The sequence below is a fragment of the Oncorhynchus keta genome, unplaced genomic scaffold (assembly GCF_023373465.1).
Source record: "Oncorhynchus keta strain PuntledgeMale-10-30-2019 unplaced genomic scaffold, Oket_V2 Un_contig_17766_pilon_pilon, whole genome shotgun sequence".
NCBI classification, from domain to species: domain Eukaryota; kingdom Metazoa; phylum Chordata; class Actinopteri; order Salmoniformes; family Salmonidae; genus Oncorhynchus; species Oncorhynchus keta.
The window spans coordinates 1-20,279 of NW_026280566.1; the positions used below are offsets into that span (position 1 = coordinate 1).

General features: G+C 48.8%; 1 protein-coding gene and 1 long non-coding RNA gene across 2 annotated transcripts; one reads left to right on the plus strand and one right to left on the minus strand.

Annotated features, from left to right (window-relative positions):
• Positions 1-11,901: 11,901 nt before the first annotated feature.
• Positions 11,902-14,979, minus strand: LOC127919879 (uncharacterized). Its single transcript, XR_008104354.1, has 3 exons — positions 14,893-14,979; positions 13,145-13,278; positions 11,902-12,244 (listed from the first exon to the last, which is right to left on the minus strand). It is a non-coding gene; the product is annotated as an uncharacterized LOC127919879 (long non-coding RNA).
• Positions 14,980-15,841: 862 nt separating this feature from the next.
• Positions 15,842-19,717, plus strand: LOC127919880 (uncharacterized). The gene is made up of 9 exons (XM_052503732.1): positions 15,842-16,215; positions 16,543-16,578; positions 16,831-16,938; positions 17,119-17,154; positions 18,015-18,086; positions 18,461-18,532; positions 18,604-18,675; positions 19,044-19,115; positions 19,523-19,717. Exons 1-9 carry the CDS (start codon positions 15,842-15,844, stop codon positions 19,680-19,682), a joined length of 1,002 nt encoding a protein of 333 aa, XP_052359692.1. The 3' UTR covers positions 19,683-19,717.
• The last annotated feature ends 562 nt before the right edge of the window (positions 19,718-20,279 follow it).

Consider the following 20,279-nt stretch of genomic DNA (forward strand, 5'->3'; position numbering starts at 1 on the left):
CACTCAGGCTCCAGTTGTGGGGTCACTGGAGGACGGGGAGTGAAGTGAGCCACTCTCTCTCTCATTTCTCTATCACTCTATTTATCTCTCTCTTTATTTCTCGTTCCTATTTCTTTTTATTCCTCCTTTTTCTCAGCCCCCTTCAGGGGCCAGGTCACCATATGCCAACTCCCCCTGAGACACCCGCAGGGAGTGGGGTCATGACCAGGGTCACCATATCCCAACTCCCCTAAGACACCCGCAGGGAGTGGGGTCACGGCCAGGGTCACCATGTCCCAACTCCCCTGAGACACCCGCAGGGAAGTGGGGTCACGGCCAGGGTCACCATATCCCAACTCCCCCTGAGACACCCGCAGGGAAGTGGGGTCACGGCCAGGGTCACCATATCCCAACTCCCCCTGAGACACCCGCAGGGAAGTGGGGTCACGGCCAGGGTCACCATATCCCAACTCCCCCTGAGACACCCGCAGGGAGTGGGGTCACGGCCAGGGTCGCCATATCCCAACTCCCCCTGAGACACCCGCAGGGAGTGGGGTCACGGCCAGGGTCGCCATATCCCAACTCCCCCTGAGACACCCGCAGGGAGTGGGGTCACGGCCAGGGTCGCCATATCCCAACTCCCCCTGAGACACCCGCAGGGAGTGGGGTCACTGCCAGGGTCGCCATATCCCAACTCCCCCCGAGACACCCGCAGGGAGTGGGGTCACGGCCAGGGTCGTCATTGCACAGCGCCCCTGGAAAACACTTATATGCCTATTGGGGTACAGTTTGGTCAATGTTTGTTCTATGAGACTCTTAGGCTGAATGGGTTGTGAGGTGCTGATAAGAGTCACCGGCATGGAATTTGTAACAACATCTATATTGGAACTTTAACAACATTTTGAAGAGTTTTCTTCGTTTTTCAATGGCAAAGACAAAAGTTTTCATCCTAATTTGAAGTCCATGTGCCATACTATGACTGAACAGACATCTTTCACCTGACTGGTACCACTACAGCTCGCGTCAAACTCCAGTCCCCAAGGGTTTTCACTTCTCCCTTGTACTAGATTGATCAAGGTCATTGATTAGTCAGGAACACCCTTCACCTTGTTGTCTAGGAAACACATGGGAAGGAAATAACTCAAACCAGGAGACACATGTCTCTCCCAGAATTGAGTTTGACACCTCTGCTCTACAGTTTCAGGTTCTGGTTTGCGTTAGTAATTGCACCAGCCCATGTGAATAAGCAAAGGTGAGGACAAGTTAAATAAAACGTGCACTGAAGAACTGTTTGAAGTGTCTCATAGATCAACAACCAAACTATTTCAGATCCAATCAAGTTCTGCCAGCAACAGGTTTATACAGTGTATCTGGATAAGTGTTGAATAAGTCTTATATATATTGGAACAGCACTATTGACTTTCTCTCTCTCTCCTTCCCCTCTCGCTCTCCCTGCTTCTCTCTCTCTCTCCTTCCCCTGCTTCTCTCTCTCTCCTCCCCTGCTTCTCTCTCTCCTCCCCCTGCTTCTCTCTCTCTCTCTCTCCCTGCTTCTCTCTCTCTCTCTCTTCCCCTGCTTCTCCTCTCTCTCCTTCCCTGCTTCTCTCTCTCTCTCTCTCCCTCCTGCTTCTTCTCTCTCTCTCTCTCCTCCCTGCTTATGCTTCTCTCTCTCTCCTCTCCCCTGCTTCTCTCTCTCTCTCTCCCTCTGCTTCTCTCTCTCTCTCTGCTTCTCTCTCTCTCTCTCTCTCTCTCTCTCTCTCCTCTGCTTCTCTCTCTCTCTCTCCTGCTTCTCTCTCTCTCTCCCTCTGCTTCTCTCTCTCTCTCTCTCTCCCCTGCTTCTCTCTCTCTCTCTCTCCCCTGCTTCTGCTTCTCTCTCTCTCCTTCCCCTGCTTCTCTCTCTCTCTCTCCTTCCCCCTGCTTATGCTTCTCTCTCTCTCTCTCTCTCCCCTGCTTCTCTCTCTCTCTCTCTCCCTGCTTCTCTCTCTCTCTCTCTCTCCCTCTGCTCATGCTTCTCTCTCTCTCTTCTCTCCTGCTTATGCTTCTCTCTCTCTCTCTCTCCCCCTGCTATGCTTCTCTCTCTCTCTCTCCCCCTGCTTATGCTTCTCTCTCTCTCTCTCCCCTGCTTCTCTCTCTCTCTCCTCTCCCTGCTTATGCTTCTCTCTCTCTCTCCCTCCCTCTCTGCTTCTCTCTCTCTCTCTCCCCCTCTTCTCTCTCTCCTCCCTGCTTATGCTTCTCTCTCTTCTCTCCCTGCTCTCTCTCTCTTCTCCCTCTATGCTTCTCTCTCTCTCTCTCTCCCCCGCTTCTCTCTCTCTCTCTCTGCTTATGCTTCTCTCTCTCTCTCTCTCCCCCTGCTTCTCTCTCTCTCTCCTCTCCTGCTTAGCTTCACTCTCTCTCTTCTCTCTCCCTCCCCTGCTTAAGCTTCTCTCTCTCTCTCCTCTCCCCTGCTTATGCTTCTCTCTCTCTCTCTCTCCCCCTGCTTCTCTCTCTCTCTTCCCCTGCTTATGCTTCTCTCTCTCTCTCCTCTCCCTGCTCTGCTTCTCTCTCTCTCTCCTTCTCTCTCTTCTCTCTCTCTCTCTTCTCCCTGCTCATGCTTCTCTCTCTCTCTCTCTCTCTCCTGCTTCTCTCTCTCTCTCCCTCTTCTCTCATCTCTCTCTCTCTCTCCCTCCCCTGCTTATGCTCTCTCTCTCCTTCCCCCTGCTGCTTCTCTCTCTCTCTCTCTCCCCTGCTTATGCTTCTCTCTCTCTCTCCTCTCCCTGCTTATGCTTCTCTCTCTCTCTCTCTCCCTCCTCTGCTTATGCTTCTCTCTCTCTCTCTCTCCTCCCCCTGCTTATGCTTCTCTCTCTCTCTCCCTCCCTCTGCTTATGCTTCTCTCTCTCTCTCTCCCTGCTTATGCTTCTCTCTCTCTCTCCTCCCTCTTTGCTTCTCTCTCTCTCTCTCTCTCCCTGCTTATGCTCTCTCTCTCTCTCCCTCCCTTCTTCTCTGCTCTCTCCTTCCCCTGCTTATGCTTCTCTCTCTCTCCTCCCCCTGCTTAGCTTCTCTCTCTTCTTCCCCTCTATGCTCTCTCTCCTCTCTCCCTGCTTATGCTTCTCTCTCTCTCCCTCCCCTGCTTATGCTCTCTCTCTCTCTCTACTCTCCCCTCTGCTTATGCTTCTCTCTGCTCTCTCTCCTCTGCTTCTCTGCTCTCTCTCTCCTCTCTCTGCTTACTTCTCTCTCTCTCTCCCTCCCTCTGCTTCTGCTCTCCTCTCTCTGCTCTCTCTCCTCCTGCTTCTGCTCTCTCTCTCTCTCTCTCCCTCGCTCTCCTCTCTCTCTCTCTCTCCTCCCCCTCTCTATGCTCTCTCTCTCTCTCTCTCCCCCTGCTTCTCTCTCTCTCTCTCTCTCTCCCTCTCTGCTCTCTCTCTCTCTCTCCTCCCCCTCTCTACTTCTCTCTCTCTCTCTCTCTCTCGCTTATGCTTCTCTCTCTCTCTCTCCTCTCTCTTATCTTCTCTCTCCTCTCTCTTCTCCCTGCTCATGCTCTCTCTCTCTCTCTCCCCTGCTTTGCTTCTCTCTCTCTCTCCTCTCTCCCTCTCTTATGCTCTCTCTCTCTCTCTCTCCCCCTGCTCTTCTCTCTCTCTCCTGCTTATGCTTCTCTCTCTCTCTCCCTCTCTCTCTGCTTCTCTCTCTCTCTCTCTCCTCCTCTATGCTCTCTCTCTCTCTCCCTCTCCCCTGCTTCTTCTCTCTCTCTCTCTCTCTCTCCCTGCTCACTCTCTCTCTCTCTCTCCTCTCTCCCTCTTATGCTTCTCTCTCTCTCTCCTCCCCCTCTCTCTCTCTCTCTCTCTCTCCTCTCTACTCTCTCTCTCTCCTCTCTGCTTCTCTCTCTCTCTCTCTCTCTCCCCTGCTCATGCTTCTCTTCTCTCTCTCTCTCCTCTGCTTATGCTTCTCTCTCTCTCTCTCCCCTGCTTCTCTTCTCTCTCTCTCTCCTTCTCCCCTGCTTCTCTCTCTCTCCCTCCCCTGCTTATGCTTCTCTCTCTCTCTCCCTCCCCTGCTTATGCTTCTCTCTCTCCTCTCTCTCTCTCCTTCCTGCTTCTCTCCTCTCTCTCCCTCCCCCTGCTTATGCTCTCTCTCTTCTCTCTCTCTCTCTCTCCTTATGCTTCTCTCTCTCCCTCTCCCTGCTTATCTTCTCTCTCTCTCCCTCTCTCTTCTCTCTCTCTCTCTCTCCCCCTGCTTATGCTTCTCTCTCTCTCTCTCTCTCCCCTCTCTTCTCTACTCTCTCTCTTCCCCTGCTATGCTTCTCTCTCTCTCTCTCCTCCTGCTTATGCTTCTCTCTCTCTCTCTCTCTCTCTCTGCTTCTCTCTCTCTCTCTCTCCCCCTGCTTATGCTTCTCTCTCTCTCTCCTCCTGCTTCTTCTCTCTCTCTCTCTCCCCTGCTTATGCTTCTCTCTCTCTCCCTCCCCTCTCTCTCCCTGCTTCTCTCTCTCTCTCCTTCCCCCTGCTTCTCTTCTCTCTCTCTCTCTCTCCCTCTCTCTGCTTCTCTCTCTCTCTCCTTCCCTGCATGCTTCTCTCTCTCTCTCTCTCCCTGCATGCTTCTCTCTCTCTCCCTCCCCTGCTCTCTCTCTCTCCTGCCCCTCTATGCTTCTCTCTCTCTCTCCCTCCCCCTGCTTATGCTTCTCTCTCTCTCCTCCCCTCTATGCTTCTCTCTCTCTCTCTCTCCTGCTTCTCTCTCTCTCTCCTTCCCCCTGCTTATGCTTCTCTCTCTCTCTCTCTCCTGTGCTTCTCTCTCTCTCCCTCCCCCTTCTCATGCTTCTCTCTCTCTCTCTCCATTTCCCCCTGCTTCTCTCTCTCTCTCTCTTCTTCCCTCTCCTCATGCTTCTCTCTCTCTCCCTCCCTCTGCTTATGCTCTCTCTCTCTCTCTCCCCCTGCTTATGCTTCCCTCTCTCTCCTCCCTCCTTATGCTTCTCTCTCTCTCCCTCCCCCTCCTTATGCTTCTCTCTCTCTCCCTCCCCCTCCTTATGCTTCTCTCCTCTCTCCCTCCCCCTGCTTATGCTTCTCTCTCTCTCTCCTCTCCCCTGCTTCTGCTTCTCTCTCTCTCTCCCTCCCCCTCCTTATGCTTCTCTCTCTCTCTCTCCCCCTGCTTATGCTTCTCTCTCTCTCTCCCTCCCCCTCCTTATGCTTCTCTCTCTCTCTCCCTCCCCCTGCTATCCTCTCTCTCTCTCCCTCCCCTACTTATGCTCTCTCTCTCTCCTCCCTCGCTCTGTCTTCTCTCTCTCTCCCTCCCCCTGCTTCTCTCTCTCTCTCTCTCCTCCCTATGCTTCTCTCTCTCTCCTCCCCTGCTTCTCTCTCTCCCTCCCCTGTTATGCTTCTCTCTCTCTCCCTCTCCCTGCTTATGCTTCTCTCTCTCTCTCTCTCCCCTGCTGTCTCTCTCTCTCTCCCTCCCCCTGCTTATGCTTCTCTCTCTCTCCCTCTCCCTGCTTATGCTTCTCTCTCTCTCCTCCCTCCTGCTTATGCTTCTCTCTCTCTCTCCTCCCCTGCTTATGCTTCTCTCTCTCCCTCCCCTGCTTATGCTCTCTCTCTCTCTCCTCCCCTCCTTATGCTTCTCTCTCTCTCTCCCTCCCTCTGCTTATGCTTCTCTCCCTCTCCCTCCACTGCTTATGCTTCTCTCTCTCTCTCCTCCCTCCTTATCTTCTCTCTCTCTCTCTCCCTGCTTATGCTTCTCTCTCTCTCCCTTCCCTGCTCATGCTTCTCTCTCTCTCTCCCTCCCCCTCCTTATGCTTCTCTCTCTCTCCCTCCCTCCTGCTTCTGCCTCTCTCTCTCCTCCCCTCTTTATGCTTCTCTCTCTCTCTCCCTCCTCTCCTGCTTCTCTCTCTCTCCCTCCCCCTGCTTCTCTCTCTCCCTCCTCTCCTCTCTTATGCTCTCTCTCTCTCTCTCCCTCCCTCCTGCTTATGCTCTCTCTCTCTCTCCTCCCCTGCTTATGCTCTCTCTCTCTCCCTCCCCCTGCTTATGCTTCTCACTCTCTCTCTCTCCCTCTTCCTGCTTCTTCTCTCTCTCTCCTGTATGCTTCTCTCTCTCTCCCTCTCCTTAATGCTTCTCTCTCTCTCCCTCCCCCTCTTATGCTTCTCTCTCTCTCTCTCCCTCCTCTCATGCTTCTCTCTCTCTCCCTCCCCCTCCTTATGCTTCTCTCTCTCTCCCTCCCCCTGCTTATGCTTCTCTCTCTCTCCTCCCCTGCTTATGCTCTCTCTCTCTCCCTCCCCCTGCTTATGCTTCTCTCTCTCTCCCTCCCCCTGTATGCTTCTCTCTCTCTCCCTCCCCTGCTTATGCTTCTCTCTCTCTCCTCCCCCTGCTTATGCTTCTCTCTCTCTCTCTCCCCTGCTTATGCTTCTCTCTCTCTCCCTCCCCCTGCCTATGCTTCTCTCTCTCTCCCTCCCCCCTTATGCTTCTCTCTCTCTCCCTCCCCCTCCTTATGCTTCTCTCTCTCTCCCTCCCCTGCTTATGCTTCTCTCTCTCTCCCTCCCCTGCTTATGCTTCCTCTCTCTCTCCCTCCCTGCTTATGCTTCTCTCTCTCTCCCTCCACCTGCTTATGCTTCTCTCTCTCCCTCCCCCCCTTATGCTTCTCTCTCTCTCTCCCACCCTGCTTATGCCTCTCTCCCTCCCCCTGCTTATGCTTCTCTCTCTCCCTCCCTCCCCCTGCTTCTCTCTCTCTCCCTCCCCTTCTCTCTCTCCCTCCCTCCCCCTGCTTATGCTTCTCTCTCTCCCTCCCCTGCTTATGCTTCTCTCTCTCTCCCTCCCCCTGCTTATGCTTCTCTCTCTCTCCCTCCCCTGCTTATGCTTCTCTCTCTCTCTCCCTCCCCTCCTTATGCTTCTCTCTCTCTCCCTCCCCCTGCTTATGCTTCTCTCTCTCTCCCTCCCCTGCTTATGCTTCTCTCTCTCTCTCCCTCCCCCTCCTTATGCTTCTCTCTCTCTCTCTCTCCACCCCCTGCTTATCGCCTCTTCTCTCTCTCTCCCTCCCCCTGCTTATGCTTCTCTCTCTCCTCCCTCCCTCTGCTTCTCTCTTTCTCCCCCTCCCCCTGCTTCTCTCTCTCCCTCCCTCCCCCTCCTTATGCTTCTCTCTCCCTCCCTCCCCTGCTTCTCCCTCACTGCTATCTTCTCTCTCTCCCTCCCCCTGCTTATGCTTCTCTCTCTCTCTCCTCCCCCTGCTTGTAACTACTCTCTCTCTCCCTCCCACTGTATGCTTCTCTCTCTCTCTCCTCCCCTGCCTCCTTATGCTTCTCTCTCTCTCCCTCCCCTGCTTATGCTTCTCTCTCTCTCCCTACCCCCTCCTTATGCTTCTCTCTCTCTCCTCCCCCTCCTTATGCTTCTCTCTCTCTCTCCCTCCCTCCTCCTTATGCTTCTCTCTCTCCCTCCCCCATGCTTCTCTCTCTCTCCCCTCTTATGCTTCTCTCTCTCCCTCCCTCTCTGTATGCTTCTCTCTCTCCCCTCCCTGCTTATGCTTCTCTCCCCCCTCCTTATGCTTCTCTCTCTCCTCCCCTGCTTGTGCTTCTCTCTCCTCCTCCTGCTTATGCTTCTCTCTCTCTCCCTCCCCCTGCTTATGCTTCTCTCTCTCTCCCTCCCCTGCTTATGCTTCTCTCTCTCTCTCCTCCCCTGCTTATGCTTCTCTCTCTCTCTCCCTCCCCTGCTTATGCCTCCTCTCTCTCCCTCCCCCTGCTTATGCTTCTCTCTCTCCTCCCTCCCCCTGCTTCTCTCTCTCCCTCCCCTACTTCTCTCTCTCCTCCTCCCCTCCTTATGCTTCTCTCTCTCTCCCTCCCCTGCTAATGCTTCTCTCTCTCCCTCCCCCTGCTTATGCTTCTCTCTCTCTCTCCCCTGCTTCTCTCTCTCTCTCCCTCCCCTGCTTATGCTTCTCTCTCTCTCTCCCACCCCCTGCTTGTGCCTCTCTCTCTCTCCCCTGCTTATGCTTCTCTCTCTCTCCCTCCCTCCCCTGCTTCTCTCTCTCTCCCTCCCCCTGCTTCTCTCTCTCCTCCCTCCCCCCTCCTTGTGCTTCTCTCTCTCTCCCTCCCCTGCTTATGGCTTCTCTCTCTCTCCCTCCCCTGCTTAGTGCTTCTCTCTCTCTCCCTCCCCCTGCTTATGCTTCTCTCTCTCTCTCCCTCCCCTCCTTATGCTTCTCCTCTCTCCCTCCCCCTGCTTATGCTTCTCTCTCTCTCCTCCCCCTGTATGCTTCTCTCTCTCTCTCCCTCCCCCTCCTTATGCTTCTCTCTCTCTCTCTCCCACCCCCTGCTTATGCCTCTCTCTCTCTCCCTCCCCCTGCTTATGCTTCTCTCTCTCCCCTCCCTCCCCCTGCTTCTCTCTTTCTCCCTCCCCCTGCTTCTCTCTCTCCCTCCCTCCCCCTCCTTATGCTTCTCTCTCTCCCTCCCCCTGCTTATGCTTCTCTCTCTCTCCTCCCCCTGCTTATGCTTCTCTCTCTCCCTCCCCCTGCTTATGCTTCTCTCTCTCTCCCTCCCCCTGCTTATGCTTCTCTCTCTCTCCCTCCCCTCCTTATGCTTCTCTCTCTCTCCCTCCCCTGCTTATGCTTCTCTCTCTCTCCCTACCCCTCCTTATGCTTCTCTCTCTCTCCCTCCCTCCTTATGCTTCTCTCTCTCTCCCTCCCCCTGCTTATGCTTCTCTCTCTCCCCCCCTCTTATGCTTCTCTCTCTCTCTCCCTCCCCTCCTTGTGCTTCTCTCTCTCTCCCTCCCCCTCCTTATGCTTCTCTCTCTCTCCCTCCCCCTGCTTAGCCTTCTCTCTCTCTCCCTCCCCCTGCTTATGCTTCTCTCTCTCTCTCCCTCCCACTCCTTATGCTTCTCTCTCTCTCCCTCCCCTGCTTATGCTTCTCTCTCTCTCTCCCCCTGCTTATGCTTCTCTCTCTCTCTCCCTCCCCCTCCTTGTGCCTTCTCTCTCTCTCTCCCTCCCCCTGCTTATGCCTCTCTCTCTCCTCCCCCTGCTTATGCTTCTCTCTCTCCTCTCCTCCCCTGCTTCTCTCTCTCTCCCTCCCTGCTTCTCTCTCTCCCTCCCTCCCCTCCTTATGCTTCTCTCTCTCTCCTCCCCCTGCTAGATATTCTCTCTCTCTCCTCCCCCTGCTTATGCTTCTCTCTCTCTCTCCCCCTGCTTCTCTCTCTCTCCCTCCCCTGCTTATGCTTCTCTCTCTCTCTCCACTCCCCTGCTTATGCTTCTCTCTCCTCTCTGCCCCTGCTCTCTCTCCCTCCCCCTGCTTATGCTTCTCTCTCTCTCTCCCTCCCCCTGCTTATGCTTCTCTCTCTCCCTCCCCCTGCTTGTCTATCTCTCTCTCTCTCCCTCCCCTGCTTATGCTTCTCTCTCTCTCTCCTCCCCCTCTTATGCTTCTCCTCTCTCCCTCCCCCTGCTTATGCTTCTCTCTCTCTCCCTCCCCCTGCTTATGCTTCTCCTCTCTCTCCCTCCCCCTGCTTATGCTTCTCTCTCTCTCTCCCTCCCCCTGCTTATGCTTCTCTCTCTCTCCCTCCCCTGCTTATGCTTCTCTCTCTCTCCCTCCCCCTGTATGCTTCTCTCTCTCCTCTCCACTGCTTGTCTTCTCTCTCTCTCTCCCTCCACTGTATGCTTCTCTCTCTCTCTCCCTCCCCCTCCTTGTGCTTCTCTCTCTCTCCCTCCTCATATGCTTCTCTCTCTCTCCTCCCATGCCTTGTGCTTCTCTCTCTCTCTCTCCCTCCCCCTTCCTTATGCTTCTCTCTCTCCTCCCCTGTATGCCTCTCTCTCTCTCCCTCCTCATGCTTCTCTCTCTCCCCTCCTCCTGCTTCTCTCTCTCCCTACCCTATTCTCTCTCTCCCTCCTCCCCTCCTTATGGCTTCTCTCTCTCCACTCCCTGCTTATGCTTCTCTCTCTCTCCTATCCCCTGTATGCTTCTCTCTCTCCTCCCCTGTATGCTTCTCTCTCTCCTCCCCCTCCTTCTCTCTCCCCTGCTTCTCTCCTCCCCTGCCCTGCTTCTCTCTCTCTCCCTCCCTGCTTATGCTTCTCTCTCTCCCTCCCCTCCTTCTTCTCTCTCCCTTGCTTATGCTCTCTCTCCCTCCCCCTGCTTCTCTCTCTCTCTCCCTCTCCCCTGCTTTATGCTTCTCTCTCTCCTCTGATCTTCCTCTCTTCCTGTGCTTCTCTCTCTCTCCTCCTAAGCTTATCTCTTCTCTCTCCCTCCACTCCTATGCTTCTCTCTCCCTCCCTCCTTATGCTTCTCTCTCCTCTCTCCCCCTGCTTGCTTCTCTCTCTCTCCCTCCTGCTTGCTTCTCTCTCTCTCTCCTCCCCTGCTTATGCTTCTCTCTCTCTCTCCTTCCTTCCTGCTTGCTTCTCTCTCTCTCTCCCTCCCCCTGCTTATGCTTCTCTCTCTCGCTCTCCCTGCTTATGCTTCTCTCTCTCTCTCCCTCCCCCTGTATGCTTCTCTCTCTCTCCTCCTGTATGCTTCTCTCTCTCTCTCCTTCCCCCTGCTTATGCTTCTCTCTCTCTCCCTCCCCTGTATGCTTCTCTCTCTCCCTCCCCTGCTTATGCTTCTCTCTCTCTCTCCTTCCCCTGCGAGGCTTCTCTCTCTCTCTCCTTCCCCCTATGCTTCTCTCTCTCTCCTTCCCCTGCTTCTCTCTCTCTCTCCTCCCCTGCTTATGCTTCTCTCTCTCCTCTCCTGTTTGCTTCTCTCTCTCTCTCTCCCTCCTGCTTATGCTTCTCTCTCTCCTCCCTGTATCCCCATGCTTATGCTTCTCTCTCTCTCTCCCCCCCTGCTTATGCTTCTCTCTCTCTCCTCCCCTGCTGAGCTTCTCTCTCTCTCTCCCTCCCCTGGCTTATGCTTCTCCCCTCTCTCTCTCTCTCTCCCTCCCCTGCTTAAGCTTCTCTCTCTCTCCCTCCCCCTGCTTGCTTCTCTCTCTCTCTCCTTCCCCCTGCTTCTCCCTCCCCTCTCCTGTATGCTTCTCTCCTCTCTCCCTCCCTGCTTATGCTTCTCTCTCTCTCCCTCCTTATTTTCTCTCTCCTCCTTCCCCCTGCTTCTCCTCTCTCTCTCCTCCCCCTCTCTCTTCTCTCTCTCTCTCCCTCCCCCTCTCTCTTCTCTCTCTCCTCCCCCTATGCTTCTCTCTCCCTCCCCCTGCTTATGCTTCTCTCTCTCCCTCCCCTGTATGCTTCTCTCTCTCTCCCTCCTCCTTATGCTTCTCTCTCTCTCCTTCCCCTGCTTATGCTTCTCTCTCTCTCCTCCTCCCCCTGCTTGCTTCTCTCGCTCCCCTCCTTATGCTTCTCCTCTCTCTCCCTCCTCCCCTGCTTGTGCTTCTCTCCCTCCTTATGTTTCTCTCTCTCCTCCTCTTCTCTCTCTCTCTCCCTCTCCTCTGCTTATGCTTCTCTCTCTCCTCCCTCCCCTTATGCTTCTCCCCCTCTCTCTCTCCCTCCTTATGTTTCTCTCTCTCTCTCCCTCCCCCTGCTTATGCTTCTCTCTCTCTCCCTCCCCTGCTTCTCTCTCTCTCTCTCCTCCCTCCTCTCTCTCTCTCTCTCTCTCTCTCTCTCTCTCTCTCCCCCTCCCTCCCCTGCTTAAGCTTCTCTCTCCTCCTTATGTCTTCTCTCTCTCCTCTCCTCTCTTCTCCTGTCTCTCTCTCTCTCTCTCCTCTCTCTCTCTCCTCTCTCTCTCTCTCTGTCTCATAACCCATACAGCTGGCTAAGGTTGACCTCACTGCAATACATGAATTAGCCAAAGACTGCAATCAATCATTTCACACGTCATTAACCTTTCTGCGCACGGAACTTGGTAGCGGGATCAAATTCGACAACATAAGATGATCGCTACATAAATAGTCATATTAAACATTCATGAAAATACAAGTGTCTAATGGTGCACTTAGGGGATTAGGGTGCCATTTGGGACACACATACATCAAGGTCAAATATCACATTCACAGTAGAGGGGAAAATATTACAGTATTGTCTTGTTCAGATTATGAATATTCTGCAAATATTATACAATTTATTCATTTGACAGAAACACAGATATCATACACTATATACCAGTACCAAACAAGCACACATCAGAAACCATTGTAATAGATTTAACATGACTTAATTATAATATTTTATATTTATTTAACCACGTAGGCTTTCATAAGTCAATGTTTTTTCTTCTAGCACAGAAAAGCTAAAAGGCCTTTTGAGTTAACATCTGGCTCTCTGGTTTGTTCACTGTCCGTTTTCACTCTGAGCTGCATCTAGAGAAACAACAACAGATGGAGAGAATAATGTAGACAGACTTCAGGTAAATGTCATCTCTAGTTTTCACTCTGAGCTGCATCTAGAGAAACAACAACAGATGGAGAGAATAATGTAGACAGACTTCAGGTAAATGTCATCTCTAGTTTTCTCACCCTCTTTCTTTTCACCCACTATCGGCTCTTTTACAGAGATGGAACTTCCTCCAGCCCTTTCTCCCTCACTCCATTTTCTCATCAGTTAGAGAACTAGGCATCACTTCTTCCTAACCTTGGTGGGCTGTGGGAAGAGCCCGTGCCTCTCTCCCTTCCTCCTCCCTCCTTCCCTCTTCCTTCCTTCCTCCCCCCTCCCCCTCCCTCTCACCTGTTAGAGTAGTAGACATTTCTTCTTCCCCCTCCCCATCCCCCTCTCCCTCTCCCTGCCTCCCTCTCACCTGTTAGAGTAGTAGACATTTCTTCTTCCCCCTCCCCCTCCTCCCCCTCTCCCTCTCCCTGCCTCCCTCTCACCTGTTAGAGTAGTAGACATTTCTTCTTCCCCCTCCCCCTCCCTCTCCCCTCTCCCTGCCTCCCTCTCACCTGTTAGAGTAGTAGACATTTCTTCTTCCCCCTCCCTCCCCTCTCCCTGCCTCCCTCTCACCTGTTAGGTAGTAGACATTTCTTCTTCCCCCTCCCTCCCTCCTCCCTCCCTCCTCCCTCCCTCCCTCCCTCCCTCCTCCCTCCTCCTCCCTCCCTCCCTCCCTCCCTCCCTCTCACCTGTTAGAGCAGTAGACATTTCTTCTTCCCCCTCCATCCCTCTCTCTCTCTCTCTCTCTCTCTCTCTCTCTCTCTCTCTCTCTCTCTCTCTCTCTCTCTCTCTCTCTCTCTCTCTCTCTCTCTCTCTCTCTCTCTCTCTCTCTCTCTCTCTCTCTCTCTCTCTCTCTCTCTCTCTCTCTCTCTCTCTCTCTCCCTCCTCCTCCCTCCCTCCCTCCCTCCCTCCCTCTCACCTGTTAGAGCAGTAGACATTTCTTCTTCCCGACCTTGGTTGGCTGTGGGCAGAGTACTGCCCTGATAGCCTCGTCAAACACTGTCTTCAGGCCACGCTGGGTCAGAGCAGAACACTCCAAGTACTTCACAGAGTCTGGGAGGGAGGGAGGGAGGGGGGAGAGAGGAAGAGAGAGAGATGAGAGATCACAGAGCAATGTTTGTGATCTGGGCAAGGAGCAACCAGTGAAGAACAAACACCATTGTAAATGCAACCCATATTTATGTTTATTTATTTTCCTTTTGTACTTTAACTATTTGCACATCGTTACAACACTGTACATAGACTGTATGACTTCTGAAATGTCCTTATTATTTTGGAACTGCTGTGAGTGTAATGTTTACTGTTCATTTTTATTGTTTGTTTTACTTTAGTTTATTTTATACTTCACATGCTTTGGCAATGTAAACACATGTTTCCCATGGAGAGAGAGAGAGAGAGAGAGAACTGTGTACATGCAGACAACCCAGATAGGCACTTCATTCTCCATTCATGTAAATATTAATCTCAGATATGAATCTGAGGAGATGCTGTCTGAAGAGATTGGTACAGCTCCTCTCATTTAATACTAGTCATAGAACACTTGGAAGACAAAATATCAATCAATCAAATGTACTGTATTTTATAAAACCCTATTACGTCAGCTTCTTACGGATAGGCGGGACAGTCGTGTCCCACTTGGGCAAAAAACAGGAAAATGCAGCGCGGCAAATTTTTTAAAAATTATATCAAATCAAACTTTCATTAAATCACACATGTAAGATACTCGATTAAAGCTACACTCGTTGTGATTCCAGCCAACATGACAGATTTTTAAAGGCTTTTCGGCGAATGCATAAGAAGCTATTATCTGATGATAGCACAACAGTAAACAAAGGGGATAGCATATTTCAACCCTGCAGGTGCTACACAAAACGCAGAAATAAAATATAAAACATGCATTACTGTTGACGAGCTTCTTTTGTTGGCACTCCAATATGTCCCATAAACATCACAATTGGTCTTTTGTTCGATTAATTCCGTCCATATATATCTAAATGTCCATTTATAAAGCGCGTTTGATCCAGAAAAAACAGCTTCCAAAAAACGCAATGTCACTACAAAATATTTCAAAAGTTGCCTATAAACTTTGCCAAAATATTTAAAACTACTTTTGTAATACAACTTTAGGTATTTTTAAACGTTAATAATCGATCAAATTGTAGACGGGTCTATCTGTTGTTCAATCCAAGAAGAAAACAAACCAGCGCTACTTTTCACGTCTTGCGCAACTCTCAACAGTGTTACCAAGTTCCTAGTTGGCCTACTTCTTCATTGCACAAAGGAATAACCTCAACCAAATTCAAAGACTGGTGACATCCATTGGAAGTGGTAGGAACTGAAAACCAGCCAAATCGTTTTCCAACGAACTCACTGAACAGACAGAGACCTCAAAAAAATAATTCTGAACGGTTAGTCCTCGGGGTTTTGCCTGCTACATAAGTTCTGTTATACTCACAGACATGATTCAAACTGTTTTAGAAACTTCAGAGTGTTTTCTATCTAAATCTATGAATAATATGCATATCTTATATTCTTGGCATGAGTAGCAGGAAGTTGAAATGAAAATTATGCCCCCTAGCCCCAAGAGGTTTTAACACTTTAGAGTACTTTACAAAATACAACTCCATCATCATAAAAAGTAATGGATTATTATATGCAATGACCTACCAACGTCCTTGGCCAGCGCTAGGCCTTGTGGGTAGGTGATGGGGCCAGTTTCTTCTCTTTGAGCTTCTGATGGTCTCCTTCTCATCCCTCAGATCCAGCTTAGTACCCACTAGGATGATAGGGGTTGACGGGCAGTGGTGACGCACCTCTGGGTACCACTAAAGAGAGAGAGAGAGGAGGGAGGGAGGGAGGGGGGGGGGGAGGAGAGAGAGAAAGAGAGAGAGGGGTGGGGGTGGGGGGGGGAGAGAGAGAGAGAGGGAGAGGGAGAGAGAGAGGGAGAGAGAGGGGGAGGAGAGAGGAGAGGGGAGGTGGGGAGGAGGAGAGAGAGAGAGAGGGAGGGGGTGGGGGAGGAGGGGAGGAGAGAGAGAGGGAGGGGTGGGAGGAGAGAGAGAGAGAGAGAGGAGAGAGAGAGAGGAGGGGAGAGGGGTGGGAGGAGGAGGGAGAGAGAGGGAGAGAGAGAGAGAGGAGAGAGAGAGAGAGAGAGAGAGAGAGAGAGAGAGAGAGGAGGGGTGGGGGAGGAGAGAGAGAGAGAGAGAGGGTGGGGAGAGAGGAGATAGAGGAGGGGGTGGGGAGGAGGAGAGAGAGAGGAGAGAGAGGAGGGAGAGAGAGAGAGAGAGAGGGTGGGGGGGAGGAGGGGAGGAGGGGTGGGGAGGAGAGAGAGAGAGAGAGGAGGGGGTGGGGAGGAGGGAGAGGGGGTGGGGGGAGGAGGAAGAGAGAGGGAGGGGGTGGGGGAGGAGGAGAGAGGGAGAGAAAGAGAGAGAGAGGGGTGGGGGAGGAGGAGAGAGAGAGAGAGAGAGGAGAGGGGTGGGGAGGATCCTCACCTCTGGAGAGAGAGAGAGAGAGGGGATCATGTATCCTCCAGAACGGTCATAACACACCTGGCCGGTATTCCATTTGAGAGAGTATCAGTGGCCCTTTGTTCACCATTGTCCTGAGGATTATTGTTCCCATGTCCATTGGCCATTGTTCTGCTCTGTTGAGCCTTCGGGGGGTGGGATGGAGGAGGAAAGTGTGGAAGTTTTGTGCTTGTGTTTGGTACACTGTGTCCTATGAAAAATATACTGTATGTGGGTACACTGTGTCCTATGATAAATATACTGTATGTGGGTACACTGTGTCCTATGATAAATATACTGTATGTGGGTACACTGTGTCCTATGATAAATATACTGTATGTGGGTACACTGTGTCCTATGATAAATATACTGTATGTGGGTACACTGTGTCCTATGATAAATATACTGTATGTGGGTACACTGTGTCCTATGATAAATATACTGTATGTAGGTACACTGTGTCCTATGATAAATATACTGTATGTAGGTACACTGTCCTATGATAAATATACTGTATGTATATACTGTACACTGTGTCCTATGATAAATATACTGTATGTGGGTACACTGTGTCCTATGATAAATATACTGTATGTGGGTACACTGTGTCCTATGATAAATATACTGTATGTGGGTACACTGTGTCCTATGATAAATATACTGTATGTAGGTACACTGTGTCCTATGATAAATATACTGTATGTGGGTACACTGTGTCCTATGATAAATATACTGTATGTGGGTACACTGTGTCCTATGATAAATATACTGTATGTGGGTACACTGTGTCCTATGATAAATATACTGTATGTAGGTACACTGTGTCCTATGATAAATATACTGTATGTAGGTACACTGTGTCCTATGATAAATATACTGTATGTGGGTACACTGTGTCCTATGATAAATATACTGTATGTGGGTACACTGTGTCCTATGATAAATATACTGTATGTGGGTACACTGTGTCCTATGATAAATATACTGTATGTGGGTACACTGTGTCCTATGATAAATATACTGTATGTGGGTACACTGTGTCCTATGATAAATATACTGTATGTGGGTACACTGTGTCCTATGATAAATATACTGTATGTAGGTACACTGTGTCCTATGATAAATATACTGTATGTGGGTACACTGTGTCCTATGATAAATATACTGTATGTAGGTACACTGTGTCCTATGATAAATATACTGTATGTGGGTACACTGTGTCCTATGATAAATATACTGTATGTGGGTACACTGTGTCCTATGATAAATATACTGTATGTGGGTACACTGTGTCCTATGATAAATATACTGTATGTGGGTACACTGTGTCCTATGATAAATATACTGTATGTGGGTACACTGTGTCCTATGATAAATATACTGTATGTAGGTACACTGTGTCCTATGATAAATATACTGTATGTAGGTACACTGTGTCCTATGATAAATATACTGTATGTAGGTACACTGTGTCCTATGATAAATATACTGTATGTGGGTACACTGTGTCCTATGATAAATATACTGTATGTGGGTACACTGTGTCCTATGATAAATATACTGTATGTAGGTACACTGTGTCCTATGATAAATATACTGTATGTGGGTACACTGTGTCCTATGATAAATATACTGTATGTAGGTACACTGTGTCCTATGATAAATATACTGTATGTAGGTACACTGTGTCCTATGATAAATATACTGTATGTGGGTACACTGTGTCCTATGATAAATATACTGTATGTAGGTACACTGTGTCCTATGATAAATATACTGTATGTGGGTACACTGTGTCCTATGATAAATATACTGTATGTGGGTACACTGTGTCCTATGATAAATATACTGTATGTAGGTACACTGTGTCCTATGATAAATATACTGTATGTAGGTACACTGTCCTATGATAAATATACTGTATGTGGGTACACTGTGTCCTATGATAAATATACTGTATGTAGGTACACTGTCCTATGATAAATATACTGTATGTGGGTACACTGTGTCCTATGATAAATATACTGTATGTAGGTACACTGTGTCCTATGATAAATATACTGTATGTGGGTACACTGTGTCCTATGATAAATATACTGTATGTGGGTACACTGTGTCCTATGATAAATATACTGTATGTGGGTACACTGTGTCCTATGATAAATATACTGTATGTAGGTACACTGTGTCCTATGATAAATATACTGTATGTGGGTACACTGTGTCCTATGATAAATATACTGTATGTGGGTACACTGTGTCCTATGATAAATATACTGTATGTAGGTACACTGTGTCCTATGATAAATATACTGTATGTGGGTACACTGTGTCCTATGATAAATATACTGTATGTAGGTACACTGTGTCCTGGGTACACTGTGTCCTATGATAAATATACTGTATGTAGGTACACTGTGTCCTATGATAAATATACTGTATGTGGGTACACTGTCCTATGATAAATATACTGTATGTGGGTACACTGTGTCCTATGATAAATATACTGTATGTGGGTACACTGTCCTATGATAAATATACTGTATGTGGGTACACTGTGTCCTATGATAAATATACTGTATGTGGGTACACTGTCCTATGATAAATATACTGTATGTGGGTACACTGTCCTATGATAAATATACTGTATGTGGGTACACTGTGTCCTATGATAAATATACTGTATGTACACTGGTACACTGTATGTCCTATGATAAATATACTGTATGTAGGTACACTGTGTCCTATGATAAATATACTGTATGTAGGTACACTGTGTCCTATGATAAATATACTGTATGTAGGTACACTGTGTCCTATGATAAATATACTGTATGTGGGTACACTGTGTCAATGATAAATATACTGTATGTAGGTACACTGTGTCCTATGATAAATATACTGTATGTGGGTACACTGTGTCCTATGATAAATATACTGTATGTGGGTACACTGTGTCCTATGATAAATATACTGTATGTGGGTACACTGTCCTATGATAAATATATGTATGTGGGTACACTGTGTCCTATGATAAATATACTGTATGTGGTACACTGTGTCCTATGATAAATATACTGTATGTGGGTACACTGTGTCCTATGATAAATATACTGTATGTGGGTACACTGTGTCCTATGATAAATATACTGTATGTGGGTACACTGTGTCCTATGATAAATATACTGTATGTGGGTACACTGTGTCCACTGTATGTCCTATGATAAATATACTGTACTGTGGGTACACTGTGTCCTATGATAAATATACTGTATGTGGGTACACTGTGTCCTATGATAAATATACTGTATGTAGGTACACTGTGTCCTATGATAAATATACTGTATGTGGGTACACTGTGTCCTATGATAAATATACTGTATGTGGGTACACTGTGTCCTATGATAAATATACTGTATGTAGGTACACTGTGTCCTATGATAAATATACTGTATGTGGGTACACTGTGTCCTATGATAAATATACTGTATGTAGGTACACTGTGTCCTATGATAAATATACTGTATGTGGGTACACTGTCCTATGATAAATATACTGTATGTGGGTACACTGTGTCCACTGTATGTGGGTCCTATGATAAATATACTGTATGTAGGTACACTGTGTCCTATGATAAATATACTGTATGTGGGTACACTGTCCTATGATAAATATACTGTATGTGGGTACACTGTGTCCTATGATAAATATACTGTATGTGGGTACACTGTGTCCTATGATAAATATACTGTATGTGGGTACACTGTGTCCTATGATAAATATACTGTATGTAGGTACACTGTGTCCTATGATAAATATACTGTATGTGGGTACACTGTGTCCTATGATAAATATACTGTATGTGGGTACACTGTGTCCTATGATAAATATACTGTATGTGGGTACACTGTGTCCTATGATAAATATACTGTATGTGGGTACACTGTCCTATGATAAATATACTGTATGTGGGTACACTGTGTCCTATGATAAATATACTGTATGCGGGTACACTGTGTCCACACATAAACACACTGTGAGCATACAGATAGAAACTGTGTCAAAATATACTGTATGTGGGATGATAAATATACTGTATGTATCATGTCCATCATGTTGTGACCCTATGATAAATATAGCAACACTCTGTGATAATCTAGTACACTGCATAAATATACTGTATGTGGGTACACTGTTGCGGTAAGTGGGACCCGGTACACTGTGTCCTATGATAAATATACTGCAACTGTGTCCTAGTAAAACAGGCAAGTGAGATAACATAAGAAAACGTCCAAAATATACTTTGTAGGCATTGGATGGAGAACTGTGTCCTAGAGTGAAGGGGCACACTGTGTCCAGAATTAACTGTATGTGGGTACACTGTGTCCTATGATTTAGTGTGGGTACATTCTGTGTCCTATGGGAAAAATACTGTACAAACAAGACTAGATAAATATACTGTAAAAGCCAGATCCAAATGTATGTGTACACTGTTCTGATAAAGTCTCTTCCAGTCCTATGATAAATATACTGTATGTGGGTACACTGTGT